The 24427-nt window shown below is 35.2% G+C and overlaps 3 protein-coding genes and 1 pseudogene across 3 annotated transcripts; 1 reads left to right on the top strand and 3 right to left on the bottom strand.

The window, feature by feature from the left end:
- Window positions 1-970: 970 nt before the first annotated feature.
- Window positions 971-4583, bottom strand: LOC145636473 (tropinone reductase-like 3). The gene is made up of 6 exons (XM_081688046.1): window positions 4178-4583; window positions 3590-3706; window positions 2897-3031; window positions 1931-2056; window positions 1717-1818; window positions 971-1624 (listed from the first exon to the last, which is right to left on the bottom strand). Exons 1-6 carry the CDS (start codon window positions 4442-4444, stop codon window positions 1475-1477), a joined length of 897 nt encoding a protein of 298 aa, XP_081544172.1. The 5' UTR covers window positions 4445-4583; the 3' UTR covers window positions 971-1474.
- Window positions 4584-5329: 746 nt separating this feature from the next.
- LOC145637341 (putative receptor protein kinase ZmPK1) lies at window positions 5330-7738 on the bottom strand (annotated as a pseudogene).
- A 3359-nt stretch (window positions 7739-11097) lies between these two features.
- On the top strand, window positions 11098-14120 carry LOC145636472 (G-type lectin S-receptor-like serine/threonine-protein kinase At2g19130). The gene has a single exon (XM_081688045.1). The coding sequence runs from the start codon at window positions 11560-11562 to the stop codon at window positions 13957-13959; it is 2400 nt and encodes a 799-aa protein (XP_081544171.1). The 5' UTR covers window positions 11098-11559; the 3' UTR covers window positions 13960-14120.
- Window positions 14121-19399: 5279 nt separating this feature from the next.
- LOC145635424 (putative receptor protein kinase ZmPK1) lies at window positions 19400-21899 on the bottom strand. Its single transcript, XM_081686702.1, has one exon. It carries the CDS (start codon window positions 21897-21899, stop codon window positions 19464-19466), a length of 2436 nt encoding a protein of 811 aa, XP_081542828.1. The 3' UTR covers window positions 19400-19463.
- Window positions 21900-24427: the final 2528 nt, after the last annotated feature.

The following is a 24427-nucleotide window of genomic DNA, read 5'->3' as shown; positions in this document are numbered from 1 at the left end:
ATATGTAATGCTTTGATCCGCAACCAATATGTTCGTTATTTCTGTGGTCCAATACCAAGTAATTAAACAACACAAGTCAAATTTGATTTGAAGAACTACTCGTAATTATTTTAGGAATTCAAAATTGAGGGCGGTATAATTACACATTATATACGGTTTAGGTATCCAGTTTGGTACACATACAATGTCAAGTTAGTTCCAACTTGCGGGCTTCGAATTTATGTGCACTTCACATTTTAATATATGGTCATGAAATTTTTAATGATGATTTAGTGCAACATGAGTTGTATGAAGGTTTATTATGTGAAAGTCCCTCCAATAGTTAAGTCAATAAATGATGTTAGAGAGAATTCATTACTTCATAATCATAAGTGATGTAACAGGCCAGGTTTGTAGTGACATCTATGTAGGCACTTCTACTTATGGCCTTATGGGTAGAGATATCAATTTGGGTGTTTGGATCAGGTTCGGTGAGATCGTGTCGAATTGGCTGGTCAATTTTTAAAGTAGAGTCGTGCTAAATTATTGTATCTACGCAATTCGAAATTTAAATCGGATATACTTCGGATAGAATCGGGTGTGATTTTGACACCTTACTAATGGGTTGTACAGATATACTCCCTCTATCCCTATTTTTTTTAGCCACATTTAGTTATTTACGCTCTTCAAGATGCATCTTTAAATACACATAACTCCATTTCTACATGCGTGAAAAGTTTATAAAACATAATAGCAATAAAATATACCGTAAGACGAATCTATCAAGACCCCAACTTGACTATAATTTCTTTTATAGATTAATGAAAATTCATGATCAAAGTTTATAAAATTTAATTCAATTAATTGCAATGGGGCAAAAAAATAGAGACAGAGAGTAAGACTTTTGGATTCTTGGACCCCGTATCGACATCTATGTTGGCAAAAACACACCAATTGTACACCTAGCTCTTGGTGTAGGAGAAGGCCGCTCTCACCTTAAGCAGCAAGTGCTAATTTAACGCAGAAAGAATGAGGCTGAAGAAACTTAGGTACAAAATAGATTTATGAACACAATGCACTATTCTGTGATTTGGATGATATCACCTCAAAAAAAAAAAAAAAAAAAAAAAAAAAAAATCTAGGATGTACTGAACTGTCTAAACAATCGCTTCTCGTCTGCTGTATCCGAATATTTCTGAACAGCCACTCTTGATTTACAGCCCTTGTTAAGATTGTTGGGGAACAAAGACGGTTCTCTCTCATAACATCTCTTGTATTCATAAACCATGCTCTTTTAGACCCTTTATTTAGGTGGCGGAATTCCTAACAGCTCATGTGAGGGAGTTTCTCTGGGGTTACTGTGAGCTCTGATTTCCCCTGGCCTCAATAACTATGACTATTCTAGACGCAAAATCATGAAAGATTACAATAAACATTTGGATTTATTAATCTTGTTTCAAATGCTGAGCAAACAAAAAGGTGAGTTGAAATGTAATTAAAGGCGGGATGGAGTGCCTCCAGCAACCACCAATGTTTCTCCAGTGATATAAGAGGCATCATCAGAAGCAAGAAAGGCAGTTGCAGCTGCCATGTCCTCTGTGGTTCCAAGTCGATTAAGTAGTGCCTTCTCTTCAATAGCTTTCCTCTGACATAATAGTTTCCACATAACATTAGCTACCATTTCAAGGCTGTGTACATTATAAAATTCTGGTGAAAGTGTGTTAGAATGACACTTACAATTGAATCATTGCTTGTGAGGAAATCAGCAAAGCGGGTAGGTACAAAACCAGGGGCAACACAGTTGACACGAGTTTTTGGGGCCATCTCAGCTGCCAATGCCTACTCAAGAACAGGGGAGTATGATATGAATCGTATACTTTGTATTGTGGAAATAAAAAAAGTTATACATACAGAATAAATGGCAACAAGATTGTAGACTTGATACTAGTACCTTTGTAAGTCCAAGAAGAGCTGTTTTTGTCACTCCGTACATAGCCATAGATGATGGAGGTTGATAAGCAGTAATTGATGAGATGAAAACCACTGAAGAGCCGTTGGTCAAATGGGGTGCAGCATCCTAAAAAGAAGATATAAAAGACTATGAGGGTTGGAAGCAGTTGAAGCACAGCAAATGTTTAGTAAAAACTCAGTGATCCAGGGGAGCAGGGAGGGGGGGGGGGGGGGGGTGGGGGGACAAATCATTAGAAAACACATTTCAATGAAAAATAATTACTTGGGCTTGTCAATTACTTTCCATTATCCATATGTTGAAAAATAGGTACTTATCGGAAGACACGCTTGTACACGTAAAACCAAACTGCAGAAAACTGAATAAGTGGCTACTCTTATGTTAGATGTTATCATGTAATTGTGAGTATGTGACTACCAACATTCAAGAATCCGTGGAATTTGGTTATCCATAGGAAGCAACACTTGAAGAAAAAGGCTGTCTAATCTTATAAAAAGGCACATCAGAAAGAGAATCATAGTGAACAAATTCAAGTAGAAACTGCTTCATTGGGAAGGCCACTACCCCACTTCATATTGCCACGCTTTCGACGATTCCCATTGGCAAATTTTTAATAGAGCAATTGACCTTTTTTGAAGGAGGGTAAAGGAATTGGGAAAATTTGTAGCACTAGATATTTTGAAAAAGTGATGCAGAGAGCAAAGAATATGGCAGAAACTTAAGCCTCCTCAGAAGAGACAATTAAGTTAAGTCACATTTGCTAGAACAGTATCGGATTTTCAATTAAACCCATGAGTATTAGGGAAAAACAGATATACCACAACTATATAAAGAGTGGATATAAAGAGTGGATTTTTAATTTTATGACTTGTGAGATGTTTTGATAACTAGAGAACTAATTTCAGATAGAGGGAGCAATATACTACTCCAGCTTCTTACAGAAATTACCTTGAGAAGGAGTATAGAAGCTTTGACATTGATTTCCCATAACTTGTCTAGGACAGATTCTGGTACATCTAAAATCGGATCCACAGTAGGATTAGCTGCTGCATTAGATACAACCACATCAATTTTCCCGTATTTCTGCAAGCAAGAAAGCACTTTCTGTGAGCACACTAGGAAAGCAGTTTACAAAGAAACAACAACAAATACATTCCGTAGTATAAAAATATAAGTTATTCCTAGTATATTCTTATAAGCGAGCAGGTCACTCCTTATAAAAGCTTGTACCATTAGAGATTAGAGAACATGGAAATGGAAAAAGAATAACTTCAGGATAAGTTCCCTAGTTCATTTTCAAGCTAAGATTCCGAGAATTTCACTATCTATCTATTTCAATTGCACTACATTATCTCACAGTCGGCCAGTCGGGGTTACATTTTGGGGTACCAAAGACACACAACACACATTCATCAATCTCAAACAACATTTCAGGATCAAATAGGTATGGACTATTTGATTTAGATGCACTAAATTACCAAAATACTTGATAAAATATCAGCAAAATCCATCATAGTGCATAATCAACACACATGATTCAATCTATAAATAATAATAAAAGAAAACCATAAAATCAAAGTAAACATAGAAATCATCAGAAAAAGAAAAAAAAGTACAAAATCAAGGTGATAAAAAAGGCACCTTTATCGTCTCATCTATCAAATTCTTCCTTTGTTGAGCATTTGAGACATGGCATGCAACACCGAAAACATCAATCCCTTTACCCTTTAGCTTCTCAACTGCTTCATCCACATTTTTCTGCAACAACCCAAATCAAATCAAATGATCCCACTTAACAAAATCATCAAATTTGATCAAAACCAGATATATTTAAAAGACAAACTTACACTATAAACCAATTTCGGGAAGCTCAAATCAAAATCAAATAAACCCATTTACAACTTCAAGCTAAAATAATCAAGAACTACAAAATTAGTTTAAATTCATCAAATTTAATATACCCAGATGAAATTCAAAGACAAAACTCCACAATAAAACTAAAATTATCAAATTTTCATACCTAAATCAAAAATCAAACGAACCCACTTTCAATTTCAAGCTAAAAAAACCCCAAGAACTACAGAATTTGGCATAAATTCAGCAAAATTGATTAGACCCAGATGAAATTAAGAGACAAATATCCACAAAAAATATCAAAATTCAAACCCAAATCAAAATCAAACGATTCCAAGATCAATTCCAATTAAAAATTGGAGAGAATTGAGTAACCTGTTTACGAGAAGAAATAACAACAGAAGCTCCTTCTAAGCCGAGTCGTTCAGCGATGCTAAATCCAATTCCTTGAGTAGAAGCTGTAACAATGGCTACCTTTCTTGTGAATCTTTTGGCAAAAATCACCATTGTATCTGTATCTTTAAAGTTTGGTGGTCGATCAGAAATTGGGAAATTTGCTCTGTGAATCGAAAGGGGTCTTTTAATTTCTTCAATTAATGTTGAAAGCCCTATTCTATTTTGTGGTGGACCCCGTTGAGCCATCGTAGCTAATTTGATGATCACTCAACAATTCTTAGCTTTAATCAAATTAAGGAGCTTTTCTCCTTCAATTTTCGTTTTCCCACCCTTCAACTTTTTGTATTGATAATTTTTTTTGTGAGGAATCTTGTTTTGATAATCACTATGATTTATTTATTTATTTTGAAAGGATTATTTATTTTATCTTAGGTCACAAGTAGCATTTTTTTTTTTGTTTTGTTATTATTTCATAAAACATGTCCTACTATATATGGCACTACCTACCATAATAAGGTATTATCTTATAATTGTTAGTAGACTAATAAGTAGTCAATTTACGAATTATTATTATTGGTTATTATTAGGTAAAAAGTGGAAAGAAAAATAATAAGAATTTTTTTAAAAAAAATAATAAATTTTGAGTATGTCTACCCATCTATGTCATATGGGGGAAAGATGGAGTCATTATTGCAAGATTCTAAACAAAAATCCAACAACCAAAAATATATATATATATATATATATATAAAAGTTGAAGGGTTTGCAAAAATTTCAATTGATCTTTCCGATATGTTGAATTTTACTAATCAATAATTGTATCCAAAGGAGTAATGTTATCAATGAAATTGATATATGAAACTTTGTATATATACTGAAAGTAATTAATAATGCAAATTACATAAAATATAAGAAAATAATAAAGATTGGATTGAAAACAATTAATCAGTGTGGTCAAGGTCAACGAACTATTATAGGGACTAAGTTTGGCAACACTTGTTGTTCACATGAATCAGTCAATAATATGAGGGATCCATTTTTTTTTCACACTATAAATTACAAACTACTGCTAACATTGTCTTGATTCTTGAACATAACACAATACATCATATAGTAATATCTAGCAAAATATCAGTCTGTAATACTTAAAGGTTCTATGACATCAGCTTCATCTACACATTCTGCAAGAAATTGAACAACTGATTCCATTGTTGGCCTTTTATTCCTGTCATCCTCAACACATAAAAGCCCTATTTCAATCATACAAAGTCCATCATCCACGACTCGTCGTCCTCATCTCCTTCTTGCATCTTTCTCTTCATTGATCTCGCGAAAGTCTTTAGTTCCGGTGTCTCTTCATCATCATGATCATAGCCTGTCATACAGCTCGACATTCGAATACCTCGTACGAGCTCTAGGATCACCACTCCGTAGCTGTAAACATCGACTTTTGCTGTAAGAGGAAGGTTTGTTGTCCATTCAGGAGCCATATAACCTTTTGTGCCTCGGATTTTAGACAATTCGGACAAACCATCACCACCGCGTTGACACAACTTTGCTAGGCCAAAGTCCGAGATCTTAGGCTCAAACTCGGTGTCTAAGAGTATGTTTTCGGGCTTGACATCACAATGGATTACCCATTCGAGGCACTCATGATGAAGGTATGCCAAGCCTTTCGCCGTGCCTAAGGCAATTTTGAACCTTCTATCCCATTTTAGGAGGAAATCGTTGGTGGAAGAGAACAAATGTTTGTCTAGGGATCCATTTTCGACGTACTCATAGACTAATAGTCTGTTTTTCCCTTGAGAACAAAATCCCCACATTCGAGCTAAGTTCATATGGTTGATCCTACCAAATGTGCTTACTTCAGCCCAAAATTCTTCCTCTCCTTGGACGATGTTCTCTAATTTCTTCACGGCTACAACTCGAGCATCGGTCAAAACACCCTTGTAAACAGCTCCAAATCCTCCTCTTCCTAGAACTCGCTTGAACTTGTTTGTTGCCTTTTTGAGCTCGTTATAGCTAAAGCTCCTAAATTGACTCGAAATAGTCCGATACCCTTCCTCCAAAGAAGCCGAAATTCCATGTTTCCTAAATAGAAAACACCAACTTGCAACAAGTATTATCATCTCAATTACTCCAATCACCCCTAAAAATGAGTACACATACACCTACTTAAAGTTGTGCTTCGACATATCATAGTACGTATTAGGCAATGGTACTATCATCGGCCCCTTACCTCCACACTCCAATCGCGATGCATTAAGGACAACTTTGGGCTCTAATAATGGTTGTGACCTTATTGGCATCCTTATATGCAAGCTATCTTTGGCACGTAATCCATTGAAAAGAGCTCCTTTTGTTAAACACCTCATTGTCCCCTTAAAAATATATTTAAAAGCTTGACAACGGTAGTCCCTTAAACAAAGATTTTTACATTTTATGTAAGTAACGTTTTCTGTAGCATTAAGATCGAAGCCATAGTAATCGACATTGGGTACCTCGACGAAATGAGAGTCGTGACTACTCCTATCGAATTTAGGCCTACACCCTTTGCTCCAATCCCTCGAACTTATGAGCTCGAAATGAGGTGGACATGAACATTTTGGTTGAGGTGTATAAATACAAATACCATTCCTACCACATAGACCATGGATGTTACATTGTTTGACAATAGCTTGCCATGTTACAAACCATAAACCCGACGATGTGTTCAAGCTATATAGCCTCAAGTTCCCATCATAATCCATTGTTAACCTTCTTTTAACCCCTAAACCCAAATCCGTAGCACTAAATTTAAGCATATCACTAGAAACAAAGGTGCCTTTATCATTAAAACTTGCAACCCTAGTGCTATTGTAATTTGTTCTACCATTTTGAAAAACATTAAAATCAGGACTAGGCCAATATAAGCTAGAAATTTCAGGACCATCATACGTCATTTTTAATGAATTGTCGTTATCAAAAAAGAAACTATAATATCCAGAAGAAAACTCTAAGAGTGAAATTCGAGATACCAATTTTTTGTTCTTAGTAAAAGGTTGAGTAGGGAGCAAAGTATCAGTAGGAAAATCAAAGCTTTGCCAAGAGATTTTACCACTTTTGTCCCTAAGGACAAGGTTCCCGGAGTCAAGTAGCTCGGCTCGATTAACGTTTGTTGAGGAAGTGTTTGTTTCCCATACGTTTGAGCCATCAAGATCAGTCAAGACCAAGGCACCATCTTTCCTTAGGGTGATCCTCGAGCCTCGGCCATTGACGGGTTTATCTCGATTAGCCGTCCAAACAACAGTTTTTTCATTTGAGTTGGTGTACCAAATTGAGAAATAATAGGCATGGGTGGTTTCATTAAAAGTGTACAAGCCACAAGTGAAGGTTTTGTCAGGGGAAATAAGGAAGCTCGAAACCGCGTTTTCCACGTCTAAGGAAGAGCCCTTAGGAAGAAGGTTTGAGCTAGAAGATGATAATGCTAAAACAAAGAAAAATGAGCTAAGAAAAAGGAAGAAGAAGAAGAGGGCTTGGATTGTCATAGTGATTAATAATAATAAGTACGTACGTTATAGTATATATAATTGTTGCATGTTAATATGTTATGTTACAATTTATAAGGAATTAGGAGGGGTAGTGAATTAGGGAAGATGTCAAGAATAGACTACTTAAACTAGCTTAGCTAGTTATCATCGTGGTCCATACTCAAGGCTAAAATTAAGTACGGATGTCAAAGAAATGATACATTTAACATGCATTAGACGTATATGATGGGTTTGGCATGCATAGTCGTTCTTCTTTGCCCCCTAAAATTTGACTTTTTATTGTTTTCGAGTTAAGTTTTAAACACATATATGTCTAATTTCAAATTATTAAAAAAATGAAAAACTAATGTCATGAAAGTAGATAGATATTAGTATGCATAATGAATTAGAGACACTAATATGCAGAAATGGTACATATGAAGTATATTATTATTTTCCACCTTTATTTTCTCATTATTTCACTAACTTTCATAGGACTAGTGGAGTATAAATTTATCATTAGCTTATACTATTTTTATTATTTATTAAGCTGATTTGAGGTTGGACACAATACTAATCATACAATATTGCATGTGTAATCATTAATTAATCATCATAAAAAAGGTTTAATGTAATTGCAATAATTTTTATACCAATCTGACTACATACTATTTGTCCTTGTTATTGCACATGAGAAGTTGTGACACTACCAATTCAATAGCTATAAATTTTGTCATAAAGTAGATAGATAATTAAATACGTTCTATAAGTTTAATGTCAATCATTGTACAATAATTGGGAAAGTCTTGATTTTCATTGAAAGTGTATGTAGAAGCAATAACAAGCTAAGTGATGAAGGATTCATCAAGGAAAATGAGAATGTTTGCAACCGCGTTTTGGACGTAAGAATTGAAGTAAGATCAGGGGTTGGATTTTCATGGCTAGAGACGTTATTTAGCTATAATAAGTAAATTAGTGAATTAACAATACGTACTTTGCCTGATTTGAGTATACATTGTTGCATATTATTGCATAATAATAGCAAAAAACTTTACAGTAATATTAGTGTACATCGAGCAGTATAAGGGTAGTTTTTAGCTAATTTTAGGGTAACATTTTGCCTTTTTTTAGATAATTTTAAACATAACAACAAGAAAATATTTGTAAAGATAATTTAATTACATTCAATCACTAATAATTGATTTTTAGTCATTTAAAATTTGATTTTTTTACTAATAAAGCGTAGATAATTTTTATTTGTATTAGGTTACTTTTTTGCATATCGGGGTAATTTTTATTCATTTTAGAGGTAACTTTTGTTCATTTTAGAATAGCATTATAACGGATGTACAATATTTTATTGTACATCCGATTTTTTTTTTTAAAGTTTGTCAATAATAGCTAGTGTGTGAAGCATTGACTACGTTACTTAAGTTGTGAAATGTATGCACCACGTGGTCTGTGGTCTGGACTCACTTCTCTAGAAAGTGTAGGTACGTAGTTTTGTATCTCATTACCTCTAAGCCCTAATTTAAAGAAGGTGTGGTAGACAAGTCATGTTTAATAGATAATGAAGGGGTGGTTATGTTGAGAATTTTGAATAAATTTAAAGTTATTTGCCATACATAAAATCAAAATAAAAAGTACGTACATCTATAAGTAGACTTAAATTAAACTCATCCATCCCTTCTCTTTCTAATTTACTTAGGCCCCGTTTGGGAGAAAGCTGAAAGCTGAAGCTGATTGAGTTAGCTGATTTTGACTAGCTGATTTTATTAACTGATTGACTAACTTATTGTATTAACTGATTATATAAAAGTGTTTGGTAAATAGCTGATAGCTTAAAGGTGATTGAGTATGTGAAATGGCCAATAAGCTAATTGTGGGGTAGGTAGTTTAGATAGGATTTTAAATTAAATGAGGTTATAAATGTCATTTCACAATAATTAATGAATAAGCTAATTGAAAAAGCTCCTAAAGTGAGCTTTTTCAAAAAGAGCTTATTTAGTGGAATAAGTTCTTTCAATAAGCTTACTACCAAACACTTGTATTAGCTTGTTTGACTAGTCAATCAGCTAAAGTTAGTCAAATAAACTAATATACCCCCAATAAGCTTACTACCAAACAGGGCCTTAATTAACCTAGCTCTTTAAAATGACCACGATATGGTGTAATTGAAGGCTTACTACTTGAAGCATAGGATAATATGCTCAGCTCTTGCCAGCAATGGCGCATGATGCAAGTACGTAGTACAGGGATCAAACGAGTGTACTTAGTGTGAACTCTCCTACTCTTTAAAGACAATACTCTATATTATTTGGAAATTGATTTTAATACACCATTAATTGATTTTGGCACACCCTTATGTAAGAGAGTATAGAAAACTGTACTCTCACATATAAAGGTGTGCTAAAATCATTTGTGGTGTGCGTGCCAAAATCATTTCCCATATTATCTATTGGAAAACTTGTTATATATGTAGCTTTGCACCAGGATGCATATGTATTGTTTTTCAAATTTAGGATTTTTTTTTTCTTTCCTTCTCTTCTACATATACTAGTCATTTACACAAAAAGGGTAAAGAAGAGACCTGATTTTTCCAAGGCTTTTACAGTATGTACATGAGAAGTTAAGGCATCAACATCGCAATCAATTAATTTGGTCATAAAATGTATTGTATATGGATTGTTGCATACGGAGTAATGTTATAGGTCAATCAGAGTACATTAGTTCAATATTTTGCTTCAAGTAAAAAACTGTAAAACCGCGGATACTCTATTACATGCATCATGAATGTTGATAATAAGCTAGCAGGTAAATGACAATTATTGACTGATTCAAAAATAATATTGAGCTTGACTTGGTAGAAAAGGGTGTAATGATTACTTTTACGGATGCTTCAGGCCTTCAGCTTTAACCACTAGACCAAGATCTCATTGTTAAATACACTTTATCACATTGACTACATGCTACAGAGTATATACCAAGAATAAATTTGCTACTCGTAATTGCATAGAAAGGCCTAAAATCAGTTGAGTTATTTTCTACACCCTAAACAAGACTTTGAAAAGTCTATATAGAATACGTGTAGAACAGGCCCTGTAGTCCCATCAATTACTTCTTGTTATGCCTTATTCAACACTCCCTTCACTCCTTGTCAAAAATAAATAAATAAATAAATAAATAAAGAGGAAAAAAAATAAAGAAGAAAAAAAAATAATCTCTTGACTCTTTTTAATTTACCCCATTAAGATTTTGTTAAAATTTTAAAGTTTCAAATTACTTCAAATAGGTTTTTAGTTAGTAAAGTTACTCTAAGACTGATTAATGTATGCCTTAAACCTATTACCATAAAATGTCTAGGTGTACACAAAATATTTTAAGGAATAAGGAGAGCACTATATTATCTGAAAATATAATCAATCAATATAAGCATCGTAATTGTTATAGGCCTTTTAATTATTGTTTAACTATACTAAAGTACATAATATACTACTCCGTATCTTGTAATTAAGATCCATTTGGCCTAAACAATAGTTTATCCATGTTAAACAAATTTTTAAAAGATAATTTTTACTTCTTATAGCTAGCTCATATAATTATGTTTACATTCGAGGCATTACTCACCCCGCTATCTAATCCCCAAACTCCAATTCCGACATACTAATCTAGTCGTCTCACATTCAAGGTTCATGCACAAACTATTTTTAAGTCAATGAAGTCAATCCTCAACTCTTTCCCTCAACCAAAGAATACCAATCTCCACAGTTGCCTATAAAACAAAATAACACAATCTCATCCTATCATCTCATTAATTCCTCATTTTCCTAATTACCATTATATTCCATTAAAATGTCACTCTCTTTTTTCATTTTCATAATAATTCCTCTGCTTTCATTTTCCTCTGTTCAATCTATCTCTTCATTCTCCATCTCAAACTCCCCATGGCATCCTTCTCAGAATCAAACACTTCTCTCCCCAAGCTCGGCTTTCGCAGCCGGCTTTCGACATTTCCCGGGTTTTTCCAACCTGTATACGTTCTCAATTTGGTACCACAACATATCTGATCAAACCATAGTTTGGTCTGCCAACCGGGGTATCCCTGTTCAAGCAACGGCTTCCTTGATCATCACTTCTAATGGTCAGCTTCGGCTAACCAACGGCTCTTCTAGGCCCACAATATGGTCAACCCCAACTTCGGTGAACTCGAACTCCACCGGATTGTTTCTCAGGGATGATGGGAATTTGGTGTTTGGTTCTTGGCAGAGTTTTGATTACCCAACTGATACTTTTCTTCCTAATCAAACGTTAACAAATACAAGTATTGTTTTAAAATCTAAAAATGGGAAGTTTAGTCTTACCGGGTTGAAAAACTTGGTTTTCAATGGGTCGGATACTTATTTGTCTCTTCCAAATCGGCTTGTGAGTTTCGGGTTAGATGGGCGGGTTGAAACGGATGGAAACCCGATTTATTCGGCGGATTTTGGGAAGAATCGAATTCGGATGCTCACATTGGGAAATGATGGGAACCTTCGGATCCTTACCTTTAACCCGCATAAGGGGATATGGATCCTTGTTTGGGAGGCATTGCTAGAGATTTGTCAAGTACACGGTTTATGTGGACCGGGTTATATTTGTTATAGTGATGGGTCAACTTTATCGGGTTACGAATGTGTATGCCCACCCGGGTATATGAGAAGCCCTACTTCGGACTCGTGTGTGATCAAGACTCCCAACCTTGATCTTGAGAGAAGCAAATTTTTGCGTCTTGATTATGTTAACTACTCAGGTGGGTCGAATCAAACAAATTTAATGATATTTAGCTTTGCTAATTGTTCTTCCATGTGTTTAGAGAATCACAAATGCCTCGGGTTTGGGTTTGGGTTTAAGTATGATGGGTCGGGATATTGCGTACTCCAACTTGACAAGTTATTGAATGGCTATTGGTCCCCCAATACAGAAAAGTCCTTTTACCTTAGGGTGTCCAACTCCGAACCCGATAAAAGTAATTTTACGGGTATGTCGGAGTTACTCAACACCACGTGCCCGACCCTTATTAGTTTACCGAACCCGTCTACAGAGTCCAACAACACAACTTTGAATATCATAATTGTAAGTATCATTTTCACTTTTGAGATTGCTAGTGGAGTGCTCTTATTTTGGGCCTTTTTGAAGAGGTATGTGAAGTATAGAGATATGGCCCAAACACTTGGGCTTGGGCTACTTCCAACAACTGGGCCCAAAAGGTTTACTTATGCTGAGATTAAATCAGCAACAAAAGATTTCTCTGAGGAAAATGTAATAGGAAATGGTGCCTTTAGTGATGTTTACATGGGGAAGTTGCAAGATGGTCGTCCGGTGGCTGTTAAGTGCTTGAAAAATGTCACCGGTGGCGATTCGGAGTTTTGGGCCGAGGTGACTATCATAGCACGTATGCACCATCTCAATTTGGTTCGTTTATGGGGCTTTTGTAACGAAAAGGGCCGAAGGATTTTGGTCTATGAACATGTCCCAAATGGGTCACTAGCTAAATTTCTCTTTAGATCGAACCATAATGGGAGGAATGATGAGGATAACATCCATGAGATTGATTCGACGTCGAGCCTTGAGCAAAGGCCCATGCTCGATTGGAATATCAGGTATAGGATTGCCATTGGGGTGGCAAGGGCTATTGCATACTTACACGAAGAGTGTTTGGAGTGGGTGTTACATTGCGACATCAAGCCTGAGAACATACTCTTAGGGGACGATTTTTGCCCAAAGGTTGCTGATTTCGGCCTATCAAAGCTTAAGAAGAAGGAGCAACTAGTAACTATGTCAAGAGTCCGTGGCACACGAGGCTACCTAGCGCCCGAATGGAGAATTAATCATAACGGTCATGGTACGAGTGTTACTTCAAAGGTTGATGTTTACAGTTTCGGAATGGTATTACTAGAGATTGTAACCGGGAAAAGAAACATGATTCAAGGGCCTTCTATCGATAACATCTCTAGTCATGAATGGTATTTTCCCAAGTGGGCATTCGAAATGGCAATCGAAGAAGGAAAAATGGAGGATATATTGGACCGTCAAATAAAACGCTCTTACGATGATAAGGTGCACTTTCAATTGATCGATCGAATGGTGAAAACGGCTTTATGGTGTGTTCAAGAGAAACCCGAGGCGAGACCGTCTATGGGAAAGGTGGCTAAAATGCTTGAAGGCACCGTAGAGATCATGGAACCACCTAAGCCAACAATGTACTATTTGTGATACGATATATATATATATATAACTAGCTAGCAATTATCCCTCAAAAAAAAAAAAAAAAAAACTAGCTAGCAATTATATATAATTAAAGTATCAATCGATATTTAGTGTAAAGCTTGAAATCTGTTTTCAATTTATACATGTATGGAAAATTTTCTTTTATATTTTATACAAAGTTTTAAAACCATCTAGGAAACAAGTTCTTACGTAGTATTTATCTTCCATTAAAAAAAATAAAAAATAAAAAAAAAAAGTCCTATTTATCAAGAATATGTATACTACTGACAATTCAAGTTCATTTTTTAGACATGTATAATATAGATGAGTAATTTGTATATCTTGAGTTTCTTATGCAATATTTTTGTAACAAAATAACCATTAGTATGCAATGGAAAATTCAGAGCACTTTGTATATCTTGAGTTTCGAACTACTCCAAATTCACAAGCTCATGATTTAGCTAGCACACACAACTTTATTGAGCAACAATGCATATCTAAAACCCATATTCACAACCACAAGAGAAACACTACAGTCAAAGACCTAAGATTTTCTAGCAAAATTATACAATAAGAAGTAAGCACTACTTGAGATTTAAAATGTACAACAATTATTACCTAACAAGACTAAACTAGTTCTCTCCTTAAAGCTTGTATAACCGAAATGCTTAGCTAGCTTCAGCAAATCTCATCAGCTGGTCTGAATAATGCTCGACACATCCCTGACTCTAGGTACTATAACTTTGAAAACTCCATGCTTTAGCTCTGCCTAAAGCTCGACTATTTCTTTGATTCTTATAACTAATAATCGCGGAGGGGATCAACCATTATTCATTTACAAATTGTTTGATAACAACCGAGAATTCTAACAAAAGAAAATGAAATGAAATCAGTAGCTCAATCAAAATAATTATAGTCGTCCATTTATGATTTATCCATAAGCGATTTTTTAGTTGATTAAGTATTCATAACTAAACTTATATGAGTCTTAACCAATTATGCTTGATTATCATACTAGATATTATGCTTCAACTTATCATGTCCTGGTATATTTGAATTGAAAAGGCAAAATGGGACCAAGTTGAGAGGGGGAGTGTTACTCGCATACCTGCTGTGACACCAAAGATTGTATAAGATATTTCCTCCAATTCCTAGCCTGTATTACAAGACTAACTAGTTCTGCCTATTTCAGCAAAATAAACAAGACTATTTTCTGCAAAATTATAAACATAGTTCATACTTCAGCTCTGCCTTAGCTTAATCCCATTGATCTTGATCAAAATTAAAACCACTTTTTAACCAAAAGCGTATAAATTCAATGGAACCTCTCTTTGGAAATTGGCACATCTCCGAAACCTCTGGCATTCCATTCTCTGCCATAAGAATTAAAAAATTCAAAATTTTCACTATCAGCTTTGGTGTTCCACCCACAAGACCGCATGTGCTAAAGTTGGTTCTATTTCTGGAGCAGTATTTGAATAGTAGTGATCAGGAGGAATACTTGTATCTTGAACAAATAACAGTTGGAATATATCTGTGTTAGTCTCAATAGGTAATTCAGTAATATATACAAATTCCATAGAACAGAAGTATTTTTTTCAGATCCTTCACCGAGAATTTACTTTGCGGATCGACACTAATTTCACATCTACTTTAACACGGGTGGCCCCTTCCTTGATTTCCCGTTTTACGGCATCGTAATCCGGAGTGACTACTATTCCATTTTTAACAACCCATTTCAACATATTGTCAATATTTATTGATTTTTTTCCTTTTGGAAACTTATTCAGCTTACTTGAGTTTGGATCAATCTTTTAATACTCGCGTCAATACAAATTAAAATATATATTATGAATAATCTAAAATCTAATGTGTATCAGTACACTAAATTTTATGTATTAACGACGTGTAATATAATATAGGTGTAGTTTTACGTAATTTGTTAATTTATGAATAATTTAATGTAATTTATTTATGATATTTAAATCCACTCTTATAAAATGTCTCTCGGAAGCTTCTTCAGCTTATGAAGAAAAAATTCATGAGATATTTCCACAGGCACATCACCGTATAATAGACGATTAAATTAATCAGAGTCTTGATCAACCCCTGAGAATTTTTCAAACTGCTTGTATTTATTCCCTAATGACTTTAGTTCTTTCTCTACATTCCTTTTTGTTGGATTCATTTTCAATAGCTATAACCTCACAGCAATGCAAAAATATTTATTTAGTGTTTCATTATTCGTGTTTTATTTTGAATTAACAAAATGATGCGCGATGCGCGCTAGAAAAAAACTAGCATACAATAAAAATTTACGAGTAATTTATATCATCATAAAATTAAATAAGCTAATATACAAATATGTAATAGGATTCCATTATCATAAATTTCCTATTTTATACCTGTTTTTAATGTCTTTTTGACCTTGGTCGTCACAGTTAAGCAAACAATATGCTTTCCAATTTTGAACTCGAACTCGCGTACACGTTGATTTATCGAAACTTTTATTTCTATTGACAAGACTCATAAAAACTTGAAACTTTAGGACCGTCATACATGGAGAAAACTATAGGGGAAAAACCCGTGAAATCAATTTTTTACTTTTAGTAAAAAATTGATTAGGGAGCAAAGTATCAATAGGGGAATCAAAGCTTTGTCAAAAAATGTTATCATTAGGGTCCTTAAGAACAAGATTTCTGAAGACGATGGAGTAGCTCAGCTCTATCAAAAACAGTTGCGGGAGTATTAGTCTCCATGTCAACACCAATACAGTACACCATCTTTCCTTAGCGTGGGCCTCGAGCCTCGAGCCTCAACTGTTGACAGGATTGTCGCGATTAGCTGTCTAAACAAGGGTTCTTTCCTTAGAGTTGGTGAACCAATTTGCGAAATAATAAGCATTGATGGTGTCACTATAAGTATAGAAGCCACAAGCAAAGGGTTTGTTAGGAGAAATGAGAATTTTTGAAGCAGCATTTTTAGTAGTTAAGGAAGAACCTCTTTGGAAATTTTGTTGCTGATAGCCTGATTATACTAAATTTAAGAAAAAAGTGTTCTTAATTAAAACAAAGAATAGGTAGATTATGGTTTGGGTTTGCATTGAGATAGTTTATTGGATTACCGAGGATTATGTTTAAGGTATAAATATTGGGAAAAATTGCCCGCAATAATCCCACCTTTTGGCCGTCCCCCCAAAATAATCCCACCTTTGGATTATTTTTAAATAATCCGACCTTTATAGCTAGTCCGCTCTCAATGGTCCCAACCGGTTAAAATACCTGTTATAACAAGTCACTTGACACGCGTTGGCCTGCGATTGGTCAAAAAATAAAATATAAAATTAAGAAAAGTTTTTTTTTCAGAAAAAAATAGAAAAAATTAATTAATTATTTTGAAAAAGCCCAAACGAGCCAGAACCACCCTCCCCGCAACCCGTTTCCACCGGCCAAGCTACCGGACTCCCCTGTCCCGCTGCGTCATGGCCGTTGACCGCCCAGAAACTCTCCCGCAGAGCCGACGATCTCCTTCCCCCTCCCCCGAACCACCAACCCCCCTCCTACCACCACGAAAATCCTAAACTAAAAGTGGTCGGAAACACCTTGCAAACCCTCGATTCCAGCCCCTTTCCCCTTCGCCGGTCCCTTTTCCGTCTACCTGCCTTCCCCACGCCCGATCTCATCCCTTATCTTCTTCCCACGTCTTGATCTTAGCCCTTCTCCTCTTCGCATACGTTGATGTCGGTAATGGTTGTGGACTTATGGTGAATTGGTGGCGACGCAAGGGTAGGAAGGGTCAGAGAACAGCGCACGGGATCTGCGGTGTGGTCGCGGTGGGGCCGGCTTCTGTGGGCCTGGTCTGGCTGGTGGTAGGGGCGGCGAGATGGCTGTGGTGGCCGGGGTCGCTGTGGGGCGGTGTGGTGGTTGGTTTATATATTTTTTTTTGTTTTTTTTTTTAAATAGTTAATTAATGTTTATTATTCATAATCAATTCTTAAAAACAAAGTTAAAATTAAAATTTATTTTTTGACCAATCACGTTGTGACACGTGTAAATAAAAGTTTTTTTAAAAAAAATTTACCCACTCAACCAGTTATAGGTCACTTGGGACCATTGAATTGAGAGCGGACTAGCTATAAAGGTCGGATTATTTCAAAATAATCCAAAGGTGGGATTATTTTGGGCGGACGGCTAAAAGGTGGGATTATTGCTGACAATTTTTCCTAAATATTGTTATATCGAGTGGTTTAATTCATACGAGTAGACAAAGTTAGGAAACCTTATAAATTTGACTTTATTTTTTCGTGACAATCACGGTCCACTATTTAGAATATTTATTGATTTCAATGACTTGTATTATTTTCCAAATTTTATTTCACATGCGGGGAAAGTATGTGGTAATAGGGTTGTTCGAGTCTATTTTTAGCCGAGGTTAAAAAATGACTAATGAAATATCGAGTGTAATATGTGCTCGGGTTATTGGGTTTTGATCACTTTTTAGGAAGTGGTATTCACACGAATCACACCTACAGATCATCTAAGTTTCAAATATTGATCATCTTTGCAAATATATAATCAATTACCGAAATCAATCACTTTTTAATTATTATTTCATTATACAGGTTGGATAGTTAGCTCGCAATAAATATTACTCCCTCCGTCCCTAAATTACATTCCTCTTTCTCTTTATTATGTGAGGAATAAATGCTAGAAAGAGGAATGTAATTTAGGGACGGAGGGAGTATCTTGTTTATGTCAACCTGTAAATATAAATATGAATAACATATCAAGTCTAACCTAACTAACTATCCCAATGAATTCATACATTGTTGTACAAACATGCCTTTTTCTTGGCCGGATGATCTCTCGTATTTGAATATTCTTTTACTTTTGTGTATGGATCGATCGACCAATATGGTCTCTTAAGATGACTTACTGTTTACACACCTTAAAAACAAAAGAAAGAGTGTCATACTCATACTCCAAAAGTTTGAAAAAGAAATGAAGTGTTTGGGTTTTATTTCGTAGTTTCTATGTATGGAAGAATTCAACAGGCCACAATGCCCACAAACAACAACAACAACAAAAAAAAAAAAAAAAAAAAGACTTCAAAGACTTTGAAAATATTAGGAGTCATACATTAATACATGTTTATATAGTTGACCTTTTATTTTTCTTTCTTAGACTTTGCCTTTCCTTTCCTAAGAAAAGAAAAGTCCTATCATGTACTAATTTACGTAGTACTCTGTATTCATTAGTATAAAGCTTCAAAATTCTGCTTTAAATTAAAAATTAACTCCTATAATACAATATATCTGAGTATGTATAGGTAGGCTGGTATGATATCTTATGTATGTAATAATAAAAAGTTGTGTAAGATGAACATAAAATTAAACTATAGTTCACTTATAGCATGATAAATATTATAATTCTAGTAATTTTGTGTACTACTGAAAATGCAAGTACATTATTAGAAGTTGCATATAAATTAGATGAGTACTACAAATATAGTCACACATAACTTGGAGTATCTACTGTTGCAGTTTCATCTCGACAGTCTGCAAGAACTTGTGTAACTGCTTCCATTGTTGGTCTCTTATTCCTGTCGTCGTCCACACACGAAAGTCCTATCTCGATCAACTTAGCAGCTTGATTCTTGCTGAATTTTCCTTCCAATCTTGGATCGATCATGTCTTCCATCCATGAGTCCTCTCCGTCTTGCAATTTTGTTTTCGCCAAACTTACAAAGGTTGAAAATTCTGTAACCTCTTCTTCACCAAGGCTATCATCAACTGCACAACTCGTTAGACGAGTTCCTTTCACAAGCTCTAGTAACACAACCCCATAACTGTATACATCAATCTTTGCAGTGAGTGGGAGGTTCGTTGTCCATTCAGGAGCCATATAGCCTTTTGTGCCTCGGATTTGTGACAAATTTGATAGTCCATGACCACCTCGTTGACACAATTTTACAAGGCCAAAGTCTGAGATTTTAGGCTCAAAATCGGAGTCTAAAAGTATGTTTCCGGGCTTAACATCACAATGGATAACCCATTCGAGGCATTCATGATGAAGGTAAGCCAAACCTTTTGCCGTGCCTAATGCAATTTTAAACCTCTTTTCCCATTCAAGAACAACAGAGTTGTTAGAGGACGAGAACAAGTGGTTGTCCAAAGATCCATTCGCCACGTACTCATAAACCAAGAGCCTGTGTTTCCCTTCGGAACAAAAGCCCCAAATTCTTGCCAAGTTCATGTGGTTGATCCTACCAAAAAGGCTCACTTCTGCCCAAAATTCTTCCTCTCCTTGAACAATGTTTTCCAATTTCTTTACTGCAACCACTCTAGCATCAGCCAAAACACCCTTGTAGACAGCTCCGAACCCACCTTTTCCTGTAACTTGCTTGAAATTTCTTGTTGCCCTCTTGAGCTCACTGTATCTAAAACTCCTAAACTGACTAGAAATGGTTCGATAACCCTCCTCCAAAGAAGCAACAATCCTTTGTTTTCGAAAAAAGAAAAACCAACTTACCAAAAATATGATGCCTTCAATTGCTCCAATAGCACCACCAAAAGAGTATACATAGACCCATTTAAAGCTTTGCTTAGAGGCATCATAATATGTTTTAGGCAAAACTTCTATTTTTGGTTGCCCATCTCCACAATCTAAACACGATGCATTAAGGATAATTTTGGGCTCTATTGTTTGTAGTCCTCTAGGAATTCTTATATAAAAGCTTGTTTTAGCCCGGTAACCATTAAAAAGAGCGCCTTTTGTCAAGCACTTCATCGTTTTTTTATACTTGAAGGCTTGACATCGGCAATCCCCTAAGCAAAGTTGTCGACAATGTTCCAAAGAAACTCTTTCAGTATAATTAAGATTATAACCATTGAAATTGGTATGGGTCATCTCAAGAAATTTAGAGTCAGAGCAACTCCTTTCGAATTTAGGCTTGCACCCTTTGCTCCAATCAGTAGAACTAGAGGGTTCGAAGTAAGGCGGGCATGAACATTTTGGCATCGGTGCATATGTACAAATCCCATTCCTACCACAAAGACCATGAACATCACATAATTTCGCAATAGCTTGCCATGCTATAACCCATAATCCTGTAGAATTATTTAAGCTATAAAGCCTTAAATTTCCATCATAATCCAATATTTTTCTTCTTTTTATCTCGAAACCTATATCGAAAGCTCTAAATACTAGTTGATCACTAGAAATAAAAGTTCCCTTATCATCGAGATTGGCTATCCTACTAATGTTATAATTTATCCTACCAGCCTGATACAGAGCTGTTCTGTTATCAAGATCAGGCCAATAAAGGCTCGAAACTTCAGGACCGTCATACATCAATTTCAACACATTGTCATTATCAAAAAAGAAACTATAATATCCAAGAGAAAACTCAAGAGAAGAAACCCGCGAAATCAATTTTTTATTTTTAGTAAAAAGTTGATTAGGGAGCAAAGTATCAGTAGGGAAATCAAAGCTTTGCCAAAAAACGTTACCACCAGAGTCCTTAAGAACAAGGTTTCCGGAATCGAGTAGCTCAGCTCTATCAACTGTAGTTGCGGAAGTATTAGTCTCCCACACATTTGAGCCACCATAGTCTGTCAACACCAACACACCATCTTTCCTAAGGGTGAGCATCGAGCCTCGACTGTTGACAGGATTGTCGCGATTAGCCATCCAAACAAGGGTTCTTTCCTTAGAATTGGTGAACCAAATTGCGAAATAATAAGCATTGATGGTGTCACCACTATAAGTATAGAAGCCACAAGTAAAGGTTTTGTCAGGAGAAATAAGAAAGTTTGAAGCAGCATTTTTAGTAGTTAAGGAAGAACCTCTAGGAAGATAATTTGAAAATTTTGTTGCTGATGATAAATTTAAGAAATAGGTGTTCTTAATTAGAATGAAGATTAGGTAGATGATTTGGGTTTTCATGGAGATAGAGTACTGTATTATTGAGGATGTTAATATGTTTTATGGGATGAATGTTGTTACATCTAGTGGTTTAATTTATATAGACAAAGTTAGGGAATCTTATAAATTTAACTTTATTTTTTCGTGGCAACCATGGTCCACTTTTTAGAATAGTTATTGACTTCAATGACTTGTATTATTTTCCAAATTTTATTTCACATGTGGGGAAAGTAGGTGGTAATAGGGTTGTTGGAGTCTATTTTTAAATGAGGTTAAAAAATGACTAATGAATTATCGAGTGTAATATGTGCTCGGATTATTGATTGGATGTTGATCAATTTTGATGAAGTGGTATTCACACGAATCACACCTACAGATCATCTAAGTTTCAAATATTGATCTTTGCAAAAATATAATCAATTACCTAGGGATGGCAACGGGTCGGACTCGGAGCGGATTATGCTAAATCCGACTCCGACCTGACAGGAAGTCGGAGGTTAAATCCGACATCCGACTCCGACTCCGACATCCGACTCCGACTCCGACTTCAATATCCGACCCGACTCCGAGTTTTTTTTTCATTATTCAATATACTTTGAGATGTTGGGCTACTTGGGACTTTACAACCCACACCCAATGCCAACATGATCCACACAAAAATCCACTATCTATTGGAGTCGGAGTCGGATAATCCGTTAAAGTCGGACATTTGTCGGAGTCGGATTTTTTTCTCGGATTTTTTGTAGGATCCGACTCCGACCCTCCTTCGACTCGGAGTCGGATTATTTTAACGGAGTTGAACTCGGATTACTTTTTTCTCGGACTCGGAGCGGATATTTTACCTCGGATCGGGGCGGAGTAGGGTCGGATCCGGACTAGATTGTCATCCCTACAATTACCTAAATCAATCACTTTTTATTATTATTATTTCATTATACAGGTTGGATATTTAGCTCGCAGTACATATTATCTTGTTTATGTCAACCTGTTAAAATAAACAAGAATAACAGATCAAGTCTAACCTAGCTAACTATTCGAATGATTTCATAACTTGTTGTACAAACCTGCCTTTTTCGTGGCGGATGAGGCAAAATTAGTTGGTGGGCTCGGTGATTAGCAACTTAACTCACCGCTCAGGGCCGGCCCTTTCCCTATGCTAACAGACCAACTGAACAGGGCCCCCAATTTTATGGGGCCCATTTTTACTTAAAGCCCACCCTAAAAAAAAAAAAAAAAAAAAAAAAAAAAAAAAAAAAAAAACTAAACTAAACTAAAGTCACAAGTCAGCCATTGTTATCTCCACATGCACTCAAGCATTCCAACTTTCCAACTTCCAATCTACTTTCCATCAATCTACCTTCTATTTTCAATATCAAACTTTCCAAATTCCAATCTCCAATTTAATTTCATTACTTTGAATATGAAATTTCCATTAATTTTCTTATTTTACCCAAAAATAATTAGTAATTATCTCACTTTCCTCTTTCAATTTTCAATGGGAGAATTAAGTTTTCAATCCTTACCATTACTTCTCTTGATTTTCGTTTATTATCAAACATTCAAACGGCTAATTTTTTTACCATTTATAAATTTTCAAACAATTTCAGAATTTTCTACAACTCCTACTCAAAATTATTTTTGGGAGAAAAAAAAAATACAAATTTTCTGTTTTGGAATTTTGGTTGTGGAGTTGTCGACTTGTCGATAGCCTTAATTGCTAGGATTTGCCGATTTGCCGATTTGGGATAGTTGGATTAATGGATTTCTAACCAAGGTATGCAATTTATAAATATATATGATTATTTGATTAATATGATATAATTAAATTTCAGATTTTTGAGAAATTTGTAGAATTGAAGTAAAATTAACAATACTGTATGTTTTTTTTTACAGATTGAAATATACAAATTGTTCGATTTCTGTTGTCAAGCAACAAATAGCAATTTTCAGGGCCCTGAAATTTTTGATATAATATTTAAGTATTATAATTTTTGTTCCGTTAGGGCCCCATTTTATAGTTTAGAACAGGGCCCCGAAATTTAATGGGACGGCCCTGCCACCGCTCTCTCATATTTGAATTTTATTTCTTACTTTTGATGTGTGGATCGATATGATCGACCAATATGGTCTCTTAAAGAAAGGGAGTCATACTCATACTCCGAAAGTTTGAAAAAGAAATGAAGTGTTTGGGTTTTATTTCGTAGTTTAGAAAAATTCCACAGGCCACAATGCCCACAAACAACCAAAATAAAGACTTCAAAGACTTTGAAAATATAAGGAGTCATACATCAATACATGTATAGTTGACGTTTTATTTTTCTTTCTTAGACTTTGCCTTTCCTTTCCTAAGAAAAGAAAAGTCCTATCATGTACTGATTTACATATCCATTAGTATAAAGCTTCAAAATTCTGCTATTAATTAAAAATTAACTCTTATAATACAATATATCTGAGTATGTATCTAGTATAGTTGTATAGTTAGCCTGGTATGATCTCTTATGTATGTAATAATAAAAAGTTGTGTAAGATGAGCATAAAATTAAACTATA

Source organism: Chenopodium album, chromosome 6 (genome assembly GCF_948465745.1).
Source record: "Chenopodium album chromosome 6, dcCheAlbu1.1, whole genome shotgun sequence".
NCBI lineage: Eukaryota > Viridiplantae > Streptophyta > Magnoliopsida > Caryophyllales > Amaranthaceae > Chenopodium > Chenopodium album.
This window is presented reverse-complemented; position numbering and strand designations above follow the sequence as displayed.